The sequence below is a fragment of the Staurois parvus genome, unplaced genomic scaffold (assembly GCF_062004578.1).
Source record: "Staurois parvus isolate SC_StPar_1 unplaced genomic scaffold, SC_StPar_1.0 ptg001328l, whole genome shotgun sequence".
NCBI classification, from domain to species: Eukaryota; Metazoa; Chordata; class Amphibia; order Anura; family Ranidae; genus Staurois; species Staurois parvus.
The window spans coordinates 4,066,148-4,083,358 of record NW_028319124.1 but is presented as its reverse complement, the minus strand read 5'-3'; the positions used below and the strand labels follow the sequence as shown (position 1 = coordinate 4,083,358).

At 41.6% G+C, this 17,211-nt stretch overlaps 1 protein-coding gene across 1 annotated transcript in view; it reads left to right on the top strand.

Moving 5' to 3' along the window:
* Positions 1–17,211, top strand: part of STXBP2 (syntaxin binding protein 2) — a 78,190-nt gene that overhangs the window by 46,084 nt on the left and 14,895 nt on the right. The window contains exons 7-13 of the mRNA XM_089661285.1: positions 775–923; positions 2,968–3,052; positions 3,943–4,073; positions 6,831–6,938; positions 7,020–7,077; positions 8,420–8,485; positions 15,281–15,361. Coding sequence (XP_089517411.1) covers positions 775–923; positions 2,968–3,052; positions 3,943–4,073; positions 6,831–6,938; positions 7,020–7,077; positions 8,420–8,485; positions 15,281–15,361 — 678 coding nt within the window. The remainder of the gene's footprint in view (positions 1–774; positions 924–2,967; positions 3,053–3,942; positions 4,074–6,830; positions 6,939–7,019; positions 7,078–8,419; positions 8,486–15,280; positions 15,362–17,211) is intronic.

Below are 17,211 nucleotides of genomic sequence, written 5' to 3'. Positions count from 1 at the left end.
ATGCTTCAGCAGTCGACTGTCCCTTGGTGTAATTGTGTCCAGGGCAGAACTATTAACCTGCTTTGGCCTTGATGATGTCAGGACCTTTGAACGCTAGAGCATGGGGGAGAAGACACTGTGAGAACCAGTCTAGCAGCATGATCGGTTAATTAAATCTTCTTTTCTATGCCCCTTAGACCTAAACATTTATTTAAGCCTTGCAGTGTGGTTGCAGGTCCACTCTCAAGGTGAGTTTTCACATTGCATGTTCTGACATTGATAAATTTAGCTCAGATATCTAGACTTTAATGATCTCTGGACCACTGATCATTAAATTGTAAGTGCATTTCCTACATAAACCCAAATATTTGGATCTGTCATTGACTAGCAGAAAATATAAAAAGGGGCTTATGGATCTCGACACATGATTTCATCTTTGGTTTACCAGAACAAGTCTGAACACACACTTATTAGACACTGAATACCTGGATTAGTTAGAATCGTGAACAATTGGATGCCAGAGATCATGGCACCTCACTTCAGTCATCAGTTACATAAGTCTTGGGCTTATTCAGTAAAATTAGGCAAAGAGTAAAGAGTAGAGCAGAAGTGCAAGACTCGTAGCAACCAATTTTAATCCTTTTATATAGTGTTCTAGCTGCAATAAAAGTGAATTCTAAGTGGTTTCAATGGATTTCTGTACTTTTGCACCTTGCATGTCGTGTTTTTTGCATAAAATGGTGTTTACATTTTTCATTTTCATCACCCACCTTCTGCCATTTCCTGCTTATTTAGGTCTACTGCTTAGATGCAAAGGATGCCTTTCACACTCTCTTTAGCAAGACGGAAAAGGAAGTTAGAGAGAGGTGCCTGGAGACCCTGGCAGAACAGATCGCCACCTTGTGTGAGACCCTGAAGGAGTACCCATCAGTCAGATACCGCAAGTAAGCATCCACAACTGTTGTGGGGAATTCACACTTAAAATGGAAATTGCTTATGTGAGAGTTCTCCTGCTAATTGGAAGTTTAAAAGGCTTAACACATATGTTTAACTCTTTTGGATAGAGTAGGGTATATTGTAGACCCATATCAGGTTTATTATCCTGAGTCCTGTTTAGGAGATTTCCCTTCACTTCCTGTTCCAAAGACACAAGAGGACATTTTTCCAAAGTGGGGATAAATCCCCTCTTCCACAGTTCTTATCAGAACTGGTTTTTGTATTGGAGTAAATTTCCTCACCTGTACTAGGCACTAAAGTAAAAGGCACAGGAGCAAGGTAATGACACAATTCTTATTGGTACTAGGAGGAGGAAAATAAATGCAGAATAAGCAGATATAGAACTCAAGGCCACCTATTAATATTCCAATTAGTGAGTAGTTATGTTCTACAGCTATATTACAGTTACATAGTAAACCACGAAAAAAACAATAGGATATAACTTGTAATTGTAAAGGTTTTTTGGGTTTATCTTGAGATCTATTTGCTTATTTTGTATTTCTTGTTTTTGTGTAGCCCTTATGAAGGGGGACTGTTCTTAACCTCAGAAGTGTGCTGACTGTGTTTATGTTATGTATCACTTGTTTTTTAACTAGAAAATATAGTTTGGGACATAACTAGTGGTTTGGCGCTTTTATTACTTAGTTGTTTAGCCCTCCATTCAGGGTGATGTGAGATGACTAACCAGAGCCACTGAGCTTCAACAGCCAGATGCAGTTAAAAGATATGGTTATTAACCTCCCCCCCAGTTCTTGGAAAAATGGAAGTGGGAGCTGGGATCAAAGTTGAACGTACAATACAGGAATAATTTATTTAAATTAGCACATGCGGTAACAAACATGAGCACAGTGGAAATGAATTATAAATGCATGGCTAGATGGTATATCACACTGAGTAAAGCACATAAACAACAAGCCGAGATTTCACCTTTATGTTGGAGAAGTTGTGGGGGAAAGGGCACGATGGCACATATATGGTAAGAATACCTGAAGACACAAGAATACTGGAAGGAAGTATTACAATATGTTCAGGAAATATGTGGGATTACTATACAGAGAGATCCATGGAGTTGTTTCTTTTATAAATTTCTGAATCTTTGACAAAGCTACGCAAGAACATGGAACCTTACCATCTAGTTAGCGCGGCCAAGGGCCTGATTCCTAAATTTTGGCTTGTCCCTGACCCACCAAGTATGAATGACTGGGTTAATAGAGTAGATAACATTTATAGGATGGAGGAGTTGTGTCATATTGAAGAGGATAAAATGGAAAAATTGTGGAAAACATGGGAGTCAGTGGTTGGTCTTTAAAACAACTAAAAGATATGTAGAACTACTGGGAATATAATATATGAGTACTGGGGGTAGCTTTTAAGAATGGCCCACAGAGGAAAGGGGACAGGAGGAAGGGAACACAGATATAGACTGATAGTGACAAGAAAGGTTAGAAACTAGGAAAGTGATGTGGTTTCAGGGAATATGGAGGGGTGAGGGGAGGGTTGAGGGGAGTAGGGGAAATATGAGGTAATAGGATGCATGGGAGAAGCTTGGTATTGTATGTGCTTTCTTCTTCCCAGATTTATGTGTATTTGATGTTCCTTTTGTATTTAAAAAAAAAAACAAAAAAAAAAAACCATTATAAAAGATATAATTATTGGTCAATACTAACCATGGGGAGAGGAAGGCTTGGGGGCTACAGAAGATGAAGCCCAGAGATCCGCTTTATATTACCCATTACTTTGATTCTTTGATATGCCATCTGTCCTGGTGAAATGGCTCATGAGACCTGGTCCTACTCCCTCCATCTTGTTTCTATTCTATGATGTGTCCTACAAGCGTAAGTGGAAATCTCTTAACTAATGCTCCTCTACATATATCACCATTTCCCTGCTCGAATGATCTTGGCTTCCCTTGTTTTGTGTGGAATTACCCCCATATCCAGTTATTTAATGGTTTTCTGTGTTTGTACAGAATAATTGTTTTCTCTATGGCAGTGGCTACGGAGACAACTCCATCCTCGCTCACATGGTGCAGGACCGACTGAACGCATTCAAAGCAGATAACCCAAACATGGGAGAGGTGAGATGTTGCTATTGAAACTGTAACAGTTCTGATTATGGGTAAGGGCTACTTACCTGTCACTATTCTGTAGAAAGACTTAAAAGGAACTTTACTAAAAAACCTTCTTTATTGTAGGAATGGCGTTGCACAGTAAGAAGCCAATAGTATGTTAGCTGCTATGAGGTGTTGTAGAATCAGATTTCTTGCAGCTTGCTTATACTGAGTTACGGTTATTTCAGTGCACATTAGATAATACAGCACTGTATAAAAAGATATTTATATCATGTTAACTACAGTATCTGTATCATTTGACCCTTATTGGCAATTTAAAATCATGTATTGGTTAAAGGGGCTATGGCACAGTAAAGAATATACAATTTACACACCATTCTGTTAAGATAACATTAATAACTTTCCATTTCTATGAATCAGTAAGGGTGCAGGAATGGCAAGTGAAACCTTTTTATAGTAGCATTATCTAGAATGGGAACAATTTGTAGCTGTCCTGTTTATGGTAGAGTTCCTCTGTAAACGGGTTATACATTCATAATTGTGTCATAAAATGTTTGGCGCTTCCTACATGTTTGCTTTTGTCCATGCCCTTCATCGTACTCCTGTTGTGTTGCATTCTCTGCCACTGGGGCTGCTTGAGCATTTCTCTAGTGTGTCTAGGTATCCATCTATAGTGATCTTTATTCTCTCTGGTGAATACCAAGCATACATTGGAGATGAATTTGGAAAACAGTGTGTCGGTGTCAGACACTCACTAAGCTCAGGAATAGTAAAGCTTTCAGATGGCTTGAGAAGAGGTGTTGGAGGATTATGGCTATGAGGCTTTACTGTCCTTCACATTTTTTCCCAAATGCTTTTCCCTACCCTGTGTTCTTACCTGCTTCTCTCCATCCCAGGGCCCAGACAAGTCCCGCTCCCAGCTCCTCATTGTGGATCGTGGATATGACCCTGTGTCTCCCCTCCTGCATGAACTTACATTTCAGGCCATGGCTCATGACCTGCTAGACATCAAGCAAGACATATACCAGTAGGTTTTCACCCCCTTTATGCTATGCAGACCTATAGCACAGCAAGGGTGGGTGAATCATATCAGTATGCAAATTACTTTGATAAACCATTGTGAAGTAAACTGGTCCAAGAAAAATGTTCTTTAAAGTATGTAAACCTTAACAATGAATTTCTCTTATTTGGCCCCGTCTAGTCTTCGATATACTATTGAAAGTGTTTGTTATATCTGCGCAGTAAATACCAGTGGATCCTCTGCTCTCTATCTGTACTGCACTCTTGTCAATTATTTAATTCCCATTTATTTCCAAGGACTGCAAAACACCTCCCCTCTTTGTTATGGAGGAAAGGGAGAGGTCAGTGTAGTCATAGGGTGACAAAAGATACAGTACAGTATGCGTTGTCACTCCAGCACAGGTAGAAAATAAAGGGAAAAGAAGTTTGAAAAAAAAAAGGGAAACTAATGCAGCCAGCACAGGAGTGGTAAGCTGCCATATACTACAATTTTGTTCTTGTGTTTAGAAACACTTTAACTCTGTTTAGCTGTTTGTTTGGAGTTGCCCTTTAATCTCTGCTTTGTCTGGTTTAGCCCTGCACACATACTGTTTAGAAAAATCAGAAAGCAGATAAACCTCCTAAATTGTGCGCAGGGAAATCGAGCGGTTGTTTGAGGTTCAAATATGTACAGTATAGCTCATTAGAGTTGTTTCTTGCTCATACAGTACAGGACAGGCAGATTCAGAGATGATTGGGGTATAGCCAGGTACCTTCAGGTGATTGTGCACCGGCAAAAAAAAACTGCAAGGACCCTTCTATAACCACTCCCTCACCCAGCAGGCCTCAGTATTTTGATAGTATCATAGAGTGTTGGATGACTCCTCACTACTGAGTGGAGATTTTATTACCTATACTTTCTGATTTCTGCACTGTGTTTCAGCCATGGCAGCATCTTGTGCAGCTTCTGGATCATTGCCCTATGGTGAGTGCTTCAGGGGCCATTCCCGACCCAGCCACAAAAGGTGTGGGGCCTTTAAAGTCACCACGGGCACTTAGTCCTGTGTTAGGCACCCACCTTGGTACATAGGTGCAGTGTGGTGCTATACATGTCCTAGAAAGGTCATCTGCTTGAGTGTGACCCGCCTTCTTAAGACCCCTTCGCTGAGGGGTTATGACCTTTCTGAAGTGGGTAAAGCCAGTGGGTGGTCTGAAGGGTTAAATCTCATTGTTCCCCACTTAGCAGTTGATGGGTGGTGAGTATCGGATGGGCTGATTTTCTCGCCATTCCTTTCTGGATAAAGGAGGGAAGAAGTCTGGGGTGGGAAAATGTTGTTTCCTGGCACCTTGGCTACCAATTGGTTTGGAGGGACCACTCCTGGGGATTCAGCTACTGATAGTTAACAATAGCAGGGTGACCTCACTTCATCAAGTGGGCAGACATCTGTCGGCCTTTGTGGCCGTCTGGGCTCAGGATATTCTAGACCTTTTCGGTTCAATCTGTTGTCTTCCAAGTCTGCAAACTGGAGTTTTAGTCCTCTACGCCTCCCCAATTTTATTACTTTTAAATCTGCCCTCCTCTTCGCAACAAGATAAGACTCCTGCAGCATCTTTCTTCAGAAGTCATTATTCTTGATCTGGTGTGGGAGAGGTTTTTGGGCTTCCTTTGATCCAATGCCGTTTGCCCAGATTCACTCCAGGTCATTACAACACTGTATCCTGTCCATCTGGAACAAGCAGACACATTCTCTGGATCAACCGCTGCACTTCTCGACTAAGACCAGACTCTCTGGCACGATGGATATCCACTCTGGTGCTGGAGTCAGGACAATCTTTTCTTCAGCATGGTGGTCATAATGGTTGCCAGCCTGTCGAACTGGGGAATTGTATTTGGGATGGCGTTGGTCCAGGGAACTTGGTTGGCAAGAGAATTCTGGCTTCCCATCAACTTCCTGGAGCTCAGTGCTATTCGTCTCACCCTTCAGAACAGGACGAGCTGCCTTTAGGGAATGCCAGTGCAGGTTCAGTCCAACAACACTGCTGTGGCTTACATCAACCATCAGGATGGGGCCAGAAGTCACCAGCTCAAAAAGAGAAGAGAACCTTTCTGCAGTGGGCATAAAGTAACCTTCTGGCTTTGCCTGCTGCACAGACGTTGGGTGTTGAAATACGGCAGGCGGACTTCCAAGCCATCAGTGGCTGGAGTTGAGGTGGAAGTGGGGGGGCAGATAGTGCTTGTAGCCAAAAGGTGTTTCAGGAATTTGTTGAAGATGTCAGACATGGATCTACAAGCATTGTGATTCAGTCACAAAATGGAGATTCATTTTTGGTCAAGGGATTTGAGGGTCTTTGAAGTGAATGCTGTGGTGACCCTGTGGGATCAGTTCTATCCATTATGTGCCTTTCCTCCCTTGAAGATTCTCCGTCGCCTGCCTCGCCAAATCAGGGCTGAGGGTGTTCTGGTGATCCTAGTTGCCCTGAATTGATCCAGAAGGCTTTCTCTCAACCAAACTATCAAGCCATGAAATGGCTACTGCAGTTCAAACAGAGGCTAAGATGGCAGCTTCCTTGGCTGTGAAGGCTAGGAGGGCTTAGTTCTGATTTAATACCTTTGGTTTTAAATACATTTGATTAGCCATTTTGTGTGCCCCCCCCCACACACATACACCCACACACACACATTTTGATATAGCACATATTTTACGAACCCTTTTGTAAAGACCACCCAGTGCTGGTTTTACAGTTATCCTGGTTTCTGATTCAGAATTTCATATTTTACCTTCAGCTATGAGACTACGGGCATTGGCGATTCCCGGGAAAAGCAGGTTCTTTTGGATGAAGATGATGACCTGTGGATGGAGCTCCGTCACATGCACATTGCAGACGTGTCCAAGTAGGCAGCTAGTGTCCTCAGTAATCATATGTACCACATATTCTCAGGTCCTCTTTTGAACATGTGTCCTCTCTATTGCAGGAAAGTCACAGAACTGCTGAGATCTTTCTGTGAGAGTAAAAGAATGACAACCGACAAGGTAGGTTTTATTCTGTATCCTGTAGTATATCTGTATCCTGTAGTATATAGGGCCCATAGATTCCAATGGAAAAAAAAAAAAGAACCATGTGACATCATTATTTGGCATGCAGTCAAACAAGATAAATCAGGTGATTGCTGGGTAGCCAGGAACTGAGTAATTTCATTTTTGTTGAGAAAAAAGCAATCCTCTCTTGGTTATCTATATACCTCGCAAGGAATTTAACAAACTTTGTAGCAGAGTCCTATCTGTTTCTGTTTTTAAGAAAAAGCTGTATGTTCTGTTATGTTCTTGGAAGTCTGATATCTGAATGGGAGTGTCTGTGTTCAGTCTGATCAGCTGATGCACTTGCAGTCTTCTAATGAGGAAAGTTGCAGTGTCTGCATCCCTTTAGAAGCAATTGACTTCTAGAGAATATGTCACCAAAAAATAATTCCTGTTGCATAGGATGCCTAAAATTTTACTTATCTTAGTGCAGACTTCTGGAAAAATCAGTGAGCCAATCACACAAGCAGGAAATTACATTTCTGGAGAAATTCTGTACACCATCTGTGCACAGAAGGCCTCCAGACTGCCACATTGCATTGACATTTACAGAAAATTACAATGGCTGCAGATTGACAGGGAAAGTTACTATTTAATAACATTAAATTACAAAATCGCTTGTGTAACAATTGTATATACTATGTTTTTATTTGCTATATTTTGTTTTTCCACAAAATTGGATTGACTCTTTAAATACATCTACGGTATTTAGCAAAAGCAGTGAATGTGACTTTCACCATGCAATCATGAATGTGACTTTCATCATGCAATCACTGGTGGTAATCAATGACTTCTATTAAAATACACCTGAAAGATTCACCTGCAGTGAATGTTTGCTATATATCAGAATCGCTTCTTCGAATATGTCCTGTAGAGTAGACCAATATGTGTATCTCTTTTTTTAATACATGTTTGTAACATGTTTGCCTTTCCTGCTGGCATTGCTTCTGACAATCGATACTAGCTGCTCAACAGATTGCATGATCAAGTTCTTTTTTTCCCAAACCGCTTTATTGAAAACTTTTTATGGAAGTAGAAAGAAAAATACACAAAACAGTCCTGCGAACAAGTGTTGGCCAATTGCCTTCTATCACATTTAAATTCTTTAATTCATTTAGAAGGTAGGTTTTACACCTTCTAGGGAGGCAAGGGATAACATAATTAAAATGCTAGACTTAATTTAATTTATAGTGTTTTATTTATTCTTTTGGAACCATCCCAGGACTAAAGCCAACCTAACAATGAGTGCATTGTGAAATATTCGAGTTTTGTTAAATGCTTTTGTTTTTCTTCTCAGGCAAACATTAAAGACCTGTCCCAAATACTGAAAAAGATGCCACAATATCAGAAGGAATTAAATAAGGTGAGTTGTGTAAAGTGGATATAAAAAGTCTACACAGCCCTGTTAAAATGTTAGGTTTCTGTAAAAATATGAGAGAAAGGTAAATCATATCAGAACTTTTTCCACATTTTTAATGTGACTTATAAATTGTACAACTCAATTGAAAAACAAACTGAAATCTTTTAGGGGGGGAAGTAAACATAAAAAACAAAAATAATGTGGTTGCATAAGTGTGCACACCCTCTTATAACTGGGGATGTAGCTGTGTTCAGAATTAAGCAATCGCATTCAAAATCATGTTAAATAGGAGTCATTATACACCTGCCATCATTTTAAAGTGCCTCTGATTAACCCCATATAAAGTTCAGCTGTTCTAGTAGGTCTTTCCTGACATTTTCAGGGTACAGCAAAACTCATGGACCGCAGGGAGCTTCCAAAGCATCAAAGGGATCTCATTGTTAAAAGGTAAGATATACCATGGAACACAGTGAAGACCGTTATCATCAAGTGGAGAAAATAAGGTGCAACAGTGACATTACCAAGAACTGGATGTTCCTCCAAAATTGATGAAAAGACGAGAAGAAAACTGGTCTGGGAGGCTGCCAGGAGGCCTACAGCAACATTAAAGGAGCTGAAGGAATATCTGGCAAATACTGGCTGTGTGTTACATGTGACAACAATCTCCCGTATTCTTCATATGTCTGGGCCATGGGGTAGAGTGGCAAGACGGAAGCCTTTTCTTACGAAGAAAAACATCCAAGCCGGGCTAAATTTATCAAAAACACATCTGAAGACTCCCAAAAGCATGTGGGGAAAATGTGAAACCATGGTTGAACTTTTTGGCCATAATTCCAAAAGATACGTTTGGCGCAAAAACAACACTGCATATCACCAAAAGAACAGCATACCCACAGTTGAGCATGGTGGTGGCAGCATCATGCTTTGGGGCTGTTTTTCTTCAGCTGGAACTGGGACTTTAAACAAGGTAGAGAGAATCATGAACAGTTCCAAATACCAGTCAATATTGGCACAAAACCTTCAGGCTTCTGCTAGAAAGGTGAACATATAGAGGAACTTCATCTTTCAGCATGACAACAACCCAAAGCATACATCCAAATTAACAAAGGAATGGCTTCACCAGAAGAAGATGAAAGATTTGGAATGGCCCAGCCTGAGCCCAGACCTGAATCCGATCGAAAATCTGTGGGGTGATCTGAAGAGGGCTGTACACAGGAGATGCCCTCACAATCTGACAGATTTGGAGTGTTTTTGCAAGGAAGAGTGGGCAAATATTGCCAAGTCAAGATGTGCCATGCTGATAGAATCATACCCAAAAAGACTGAGTGCTGGAATCACATCAAAAGATGCTCCAACAAAGTATTAGTTTAAGGGTGTGCACACTTATGCAACCATATTATTTTAGTTTTTTTATTTTTACTTTCCTCCACCCTTTCCTTCCCCTCTTTCCCCCCCTCTAGTTTGGTTTACAGTGCCATATTGATGTCAAACCAGAAGATGTATAGTCTGATGCTGATCAGTAGGTTGAAGCAGAGCTACAGCCAGATATAAAAGGCACAAATTAACAGAGCTCTGTAATCATTAAACATAGTTCTGTGGAGTAAGTTGTACCTGCAATCACTTCTATTAATACAAATCTACTCTCTTGGTCAGTATTGGTATGTAGCAAAGTGTAGTGCAAATTCTTGTTAAAAATTGAGAGACTATATCAGGTGCAAGTCACTTAAGATGTAGGAGGACTTTTTTCATTTTTGTGGGTGCTTTTGAGGCAAGCTACAGTCCATCATTGGAGCACTAGGTAGGCTAAGCAAGCAGTAAATTGTCAAGATGGGTCAGGAAGGCACACCATTACAAAGAAACAGTACTTTCTGATGTGGGGACAGTTTTCCCACTGAGTGAGAGCAAATCATTACCAAGAGCAATGGTGCAATAACCAACTGCCGCTGGTGCCATGACATGGTACTAGTTAAAAAAAAAAAAAAAAAGATGTTATAACACCAGTATTACAAACTACAGTGTGTCCCAGTTACAATTCAAACCTAATTTTAAGAGTTAATCTGCTACTTACAAATATGTGCAGAGGGGAACAGTACCTTCCCAATTCTGTTGCAAATATAACAAAAACCAGATAAAATACTGAATGTGAACTGTAAGCAGAACCAATAATAAAGCGATAACAAGATAATATCAATAGAAGCTAAAAGTGCATCCTCAAAACCGGAGCAAAAAAAAAAATCTGTTTAGCAGAAACCGCTATAAAGAGGCAGTGCGGCTAAGTATACTGTATAATGCAGTCTCTGCAAATTCAGGTGCCAGACTGAGGGTTATCACATAGCTGAAGTTGGTCCATCATGGAAGCAGGGTCATCATACAGTTTAGTATCTCCATTTTAAAGGACCCACAGTTTGACGGAGTAGAACAAGGAGTAATGGATAGGATTCCCTTCTCAGATATTAGCTGGCAAAGTGGAACAATGTTTTTTCTTTTCTGCTAAAATAAATTTGAAAACTAGAATCTTTTTCTTCACCAATTTAAATGTCCTTGGTTTTACAGAAAGCATTGAGGCTAGTCACTTTATCGACAAAAGGAAAATATTTAATGATGACCAATCTCGGTTGCTTGATTGTCCATCTGGTTAGGAACCAGATGATAAATTCACTCAATTTTGTGGGTGTGGAAGGCTGAAGGTCAAGAGCAGTCATAAGACCAACTGTGAGATAATTAAGCTACTCCTTCCCTTTGACATGTTCTGGGATGCCAGTAAAGTGCAAGGTCGATCTCCTATTTCTGTTTTTGGGATCCCCAGGTTTACTTTCCATAGCAGTAAGGGTGAGGAATTGTACTGATTCTTTGTTTCGTAAAGCTAAATCCTCCAAATCACTCACTCAGTCATGCAAGTTCTGTAAGTCTTTTTGCATAAGAAGAAATGGTTTTAGGGCACTTTTCAATGGACTTTTGGAGTTTGGACTTTGGACTATTTTGTTTAGTACAGAAAAAAAGTTTCTGGGGCTTCCTCCACAGTGGCCTTGGATTTGGCAAATTAAGCTGAAGGGGTGTCCTTACCAAAAGCATTATCTTGTGCAGGGCTAGAATGAGTCAGAGAGGAGAGGGACTTGAACTCCATTTTGTGAGAGGTCTGAGACTTGATTCTGGAGTTTAGTTTGTACATGACACCACCAAGCAACTCGTACACTCCCTCATCATCTCACGCCTGGACTATTGCAATTCCCTTCTCACTGGCCTACCCAAACGAACACTGTCCCCACTCCAGTCGATCCTAAACTCAGCGGCCAGACTCATCCACCTCACCAACCGCTTCACATCTGCCTCCCTCCTCTGCCAATCCCTTCATTGGCTCCCAATTGCCCAACGCATCAAATTCAAACTGCTAACTCTGACCTACAAAGCCATTCACAATGCCGCCCCAAACTACATCACTGACCTGATACCCAAATACTACCCTACCCGTGCCCTCCGCTCCTCACAGGACCTCCTACTCTCTAGCTCCCTGGTCTCCTCCTCCCATGCCCGATTGCAGGACTTCTCCAGGACTGCCCCCATCCTCTGGAACTCCCTACCCCAATCCATCAGACTGTCACCTACCCTCCTCACCTTCAGGCGCACCCTGAAAACCTTCCTCTTCAGGGAAGCCTACCCCAACCTCACCTAACACCCGACCTCACCTAACAACTAACCTCCTCCACTCCTCCCACCACTCCATCCTCCACAGCCATCTCCTCCTGTGCCACCTTCCCCTCCCTCCTAGATTGTAAGCTCGAAAGAGCAGGGCCCTCGAACCGCTCGTGTATTGTATTGTTACTGTCTTGTCTCATGTTCTGTCCCCCTTGCTACTGTACAGCGCTGAGCATACCCTTTGGCGCTATATAAATACTGTATAATAATAATAATACATGGTCGAGGATTGTTGTATATTTATCCATGGTTCAAGAAAAGAAAGGACTAAATGCAACAAGATAGAGATGCTTGTGCCTGATCATTCTGTACAAGACAGGGTGGTTACTTACAGGGAATATGTCAGCATGACAGCTCGTGGGGAGAGAAATGCCGATAACCGGCATTTCCCTGTTTACATGTGATCAGCTGTGATTGGACACAGCTGATCACATGACCGAGCCGATATCTTCGGCTCTTTCTGTGGATCCGTGATCCGCTGGGTCCGAGGGACACAGCGCACCGCCGATCGCCGCGCTCCGGGAGCCGCGCATGCACAGTTAGAACGGGAGGACGTCGTATGACGTCCTCCCAGAACGAGAGAACCGCCTTGCGTCCGTCATTTTACTATATAGTGGATGGGAGAAGGTTAAGGGCTCATTCACATCATACGTGCATGAAAACTGATGTAAACTGACTTGCAGATTTCCAGAGACATCAGTTTACATCAGTTTTCATGTACGCTTCAATTACTTCTATACACATTGCACATTCCTGCGCAGAAAAAACCTGCACGTGATACTAGTGTTGTGGTGTGAACAGGGAACATAGGGAACAATTGATTTTGTTGTGCCCTTACAGAACGCGTGCAGAAAAACTAATGTCTCTGCACCATGGCGTGAATGAGCCCTAAAGCGGGACTAAAGCCATAGATTTAATGATTTCAAAAACCAGTGACATTCCAGGCATGCCGGGAATGCTGTCACATTTGCTTGTGTTCTCAACTAAACTGTCAGAACCATCAAATGGCTGGAGTCATAACAGATCATTTATGCAACACCATCTCAGTTGCAGATCAAACAAAGGCTAAGATGGCATCATTGGCTAAAAAGGATAGGAGGGTTTAGTTCCACTTTAAGCTTACACAAGGCAGTCCTGCCATTAAAATACAAATGGGAAGTCTGCTGAGGGCTAAAGGTGCAGTACAATGCTGCAAAGTGGTTATGGTGGAGTAGTAGTCTGCTGGCTAGTGAAGGCCTACTTGTCACTCCCACACACTCCTCAGTGGTAGCCGGAGAAACCTAACAGTCTACACATGTCAGAAATGCCAAGTCTTTGGGTGGCTGGACTGGGCACTAGTCTGCAACTGAGGAGCCTGGCACTGGAGGAGGTTGTCCATGTTACAGCACTGTGCAGAAGAGGTACATGCAACTGATGCCAAACAGTCACACTCCTGGTTCCTGGTATGACTGTTGCCTATGATCTCTGGAAAACTCAGGAGACACACTCTGGGCTGCCACAGTGATCCTCCGATCAAAACTGCACTAGTATAAGACTGCAGCTCAAGGTGGTTCCTCCCCTGGAAGTCTTACATTTTGGCTTTTTAAATGCAAGCAGTGTAATTTGACTTCCTATCAGCCTTCGACTGGGAGAGGAAGAAGCAGCACATCTCCTAGATTGTAAGCTCCCAGGATCAGGCCCTCAAATCCCTCTTGTATTGAACTGTATTGTCTCCCGTTATATTGTAAAGCGCTGAGCAAACTGTTGGCGCTATATAAATCCTGTGTAATAATAGTAATAATAATAATGAAGCCAGTTAGCACATGTGCACTGCAGCATAACTACCAAGAGACATGATGATAAGAGAAGAGGTCAGATAGATGACCTCATCAGTAGATTACGTCTCCTCGCACTGTCCAGTTATAGGCAGGAGGAGGGATAAGACCTATAAGTGTTGCTTCAATTCAGCACATATTCCAGATCTCACCTCTCACAGGTCAGGTCTTGTACCCTGTCAGACAGGCTCAGTACAGGCTACACAAAAATACAAATCTTCTGGCAGGTTAAACAACTGTGAATGCAGTTCATGCCTTAATGCAAAGAAGATGGAAGTGCTACAAATGTTTTCCTTTTTTAAAAAATACCAGTTTCTTGGCACTTATGCAGATGCTGACTTTTATTCACTTTCTTGACATGGATAGAAATTTTGGGTCAGAGTAGAGTCTAAAGTCTTTATCTGCATACTTGTTCTGGATTAGTGACTGGATGTATGAAAGCAGTAAGAAGGTAAACATAACTGTGAGAAAATTTGCATTTGCAGAATGGGAAGTTGACAATGCTGGCCTCTATACTTCCCTCAGGAAGGAGTACCAGCAAACCTGGCAGTAGTACAGGTGTATCTCCATTTACGAACGCCTTGGTTAACGTCATTTTCGGTTTACGAATGAAAATCCATTGAAAATAATGCCTCGATTTACAAATTTTTTCTGCAATACAAAGTGTATGTCGGTGCAGATTTTTAAATGCAATTGCTGGCTTTTTTTTTTTCTTCACTATAGCTCACAGAATTAGCTATCACTTTCCTCGGAGCTAAAGGATACTTTGTTTCCTTTATCTCAGGAAACAAACTAAAAGGAAACATTTGTTTCTTTTAACTTGGGGAAATAAACTAAAAGGAGACTTTCTTACTTTTAGCTGGGGGGAAAGTGACAACTGATTCTCTGAGCTATAGTGAAGAAAAAAAAAGCCAGTAATTACATTTAAAAACTGGCACTGACCAATAGTGACAGCAACTTTTTTTTACTTTTTTCTGACCTCCGGAACGGATTAATTGGTTTTCAATGCAATCCTATGGGAAACCGCATTTCGGTTTACAAATGTTTTGCACTACGAAACATCTCGGAGAACGCAGTAAATTTGTAAACCGAGGTACACCTGTATAGTTGTTTTGTACAAGCTACAACACTGTCAGGATTCATACCTGAGAATGTCCTCAAATGGAGGTTAAAGACTCATGTATATAACAGCGTGCAACACAAATGTCCCACAATGTAAACCATTGCCATCAAAATGCAGTCTTTGTTTTATCAGTTTGTGTCTGACTGTGTAATCTTTTCTCCTGTGCAGTATTCCACACACCTCCACCTGGCAGAGGACTGCATGAAGCGCTTCAAGGGAACTGTGGAAAAGCTGTGTGCTGTGGAGCAGGTATGTACTCCCTGTAACTAGGATACAAAAGCAATTATCTACTGACTGCAGACCTGCAATGTATGTGTGTTTTAAAGTTTACCTTTTCCAGAAAATTGCCTATGTAGGCAAGTGGCCGCTGTAGATATTAAACCTCTGTGCAGCTTTGTAAAATGATCATTAATTTTATCGTTTTACCTGTGGGCCTCAGAAGCCTAGCCAAAAAACTTCTAGTTCGCAACCCCCCATGTCTTGACTTGCTGCTATGACCTGGAAATTGTTGCATGATCACTCCCAGCCAGGGGCGGACTGACAACTCATGGGGCCCCTGGACAATAGGGGATCATGGGGCCCCTGTGTCCTTGCCCAAACTCAAAAAAGCCTATGAAAAAGGTATTGGGGGCATCTCATGGGGCCCCCTACTGACCCCGGGCCCCCTACTGCCCGAGTTTCCAAATGGTCAGTCTGCCTCTGCTCCCAGCACTGTGAAAGCCAACAGTTTTCACATCCTAGCAATAAGGCAGGAAGAGTTACTAGCAAGGAGGGTTTTTTTTTTTTTTAGCAAGGCCTCAAGATTATTTAACCACCCCCCCCAAAAAAAAAAAATGATATATTTTCTGAAAGCAGACACTCTAGAGAATAACATAGAATTAGTTCCAATTTTTTTGTGTCACATGATAGCCCAATGGTTTATAAAACATGAAATTTCAGTAAAGAATACACGAACACAAATTTTAGGGCATACAAGTGCAATATATTGCCCTTTTTTTTTTTTTTTTCTTTCTTTTTTTGGTAAAATATAAAAGTTGAGGTTGTGCCAAATAAACAGATGTCCAGCATGTCAAGACTTAAAATTGTGTGCACCCATGAAATGGCTCAAACTTCAGTATACCCAAATTTTCCATAGACATCACTTAAAAAGCCCCTACAAGTCATCAGTTTAGAGTTAACCATGAATAATAGGCCTAGAATTATTGCTCTCACTTCTGCATGTGTGGCAATATTTAATTTGCATTGCAATCAGCGTTTTCATGCATAGGTGTATTTACATTCATACAAGTGTGTATGGGGTGGGGGTAAAGCTTCTGGGTGTAACGTTAATTTCTTACACTAAAAGATCCCTGATGTCTCACGTGCCCTCCAATGAAATTAATGAAGCCTATATTGAGCTCCATTAACTTCTTCCTCCATCATATTCGCAGGGGAAAGTGACACCAGGACCTGTCATTTCCAAGTCATTCGTAAGAATGGGAGACCATCATACAGATGTTTGCTGTACTTCCTCCCCTCTACCCAGTGGCACCTGCCAGTGCCGATAGGCGCTAGAAGCCCGTGAAACGTGGCAAGGAAGCGTGCATGGGGGGAAGCCGACAGTTACAGAGGTGTCTGGAAGTGATCTGGCAGCTGCACAGCCGCTGTTTCACGTTCACCTGACATTCAGCTTGTCAGATTTACACACACTTCTGGCAGCTGCAACCACCGATGTATGGCATACACCAGGGGCAGTAAAAGGTTGAAGTCTATGCCTGGAACTACATTTTAATGTTCTGTGTGTAGCTGTGGCTGCAATGCTGGCCTTGAATTCAGAGCTGTCTCCCACTGCAATTTCTTTTCATCAGAAGATGTCTTTAGTTTCTCAGATTGAATGGCACCCAACTCGCTTAACCTAGAAAATTGAGAACATATTGAGGACATAAGGTGTCATGAAGGAGGCAGATTGAGCCTTGAGTTGTGCTTTAAATATAAAGTACTAAGAGAAATACATAGGCTGCTGTTGATTACTTCCTTTAAAAAATGTTAGCATCCTGCTTATCATGTTGAAACAATAGCTTAAAATTAATCTGTGACTATGCACATTAAAGTTTCTATAT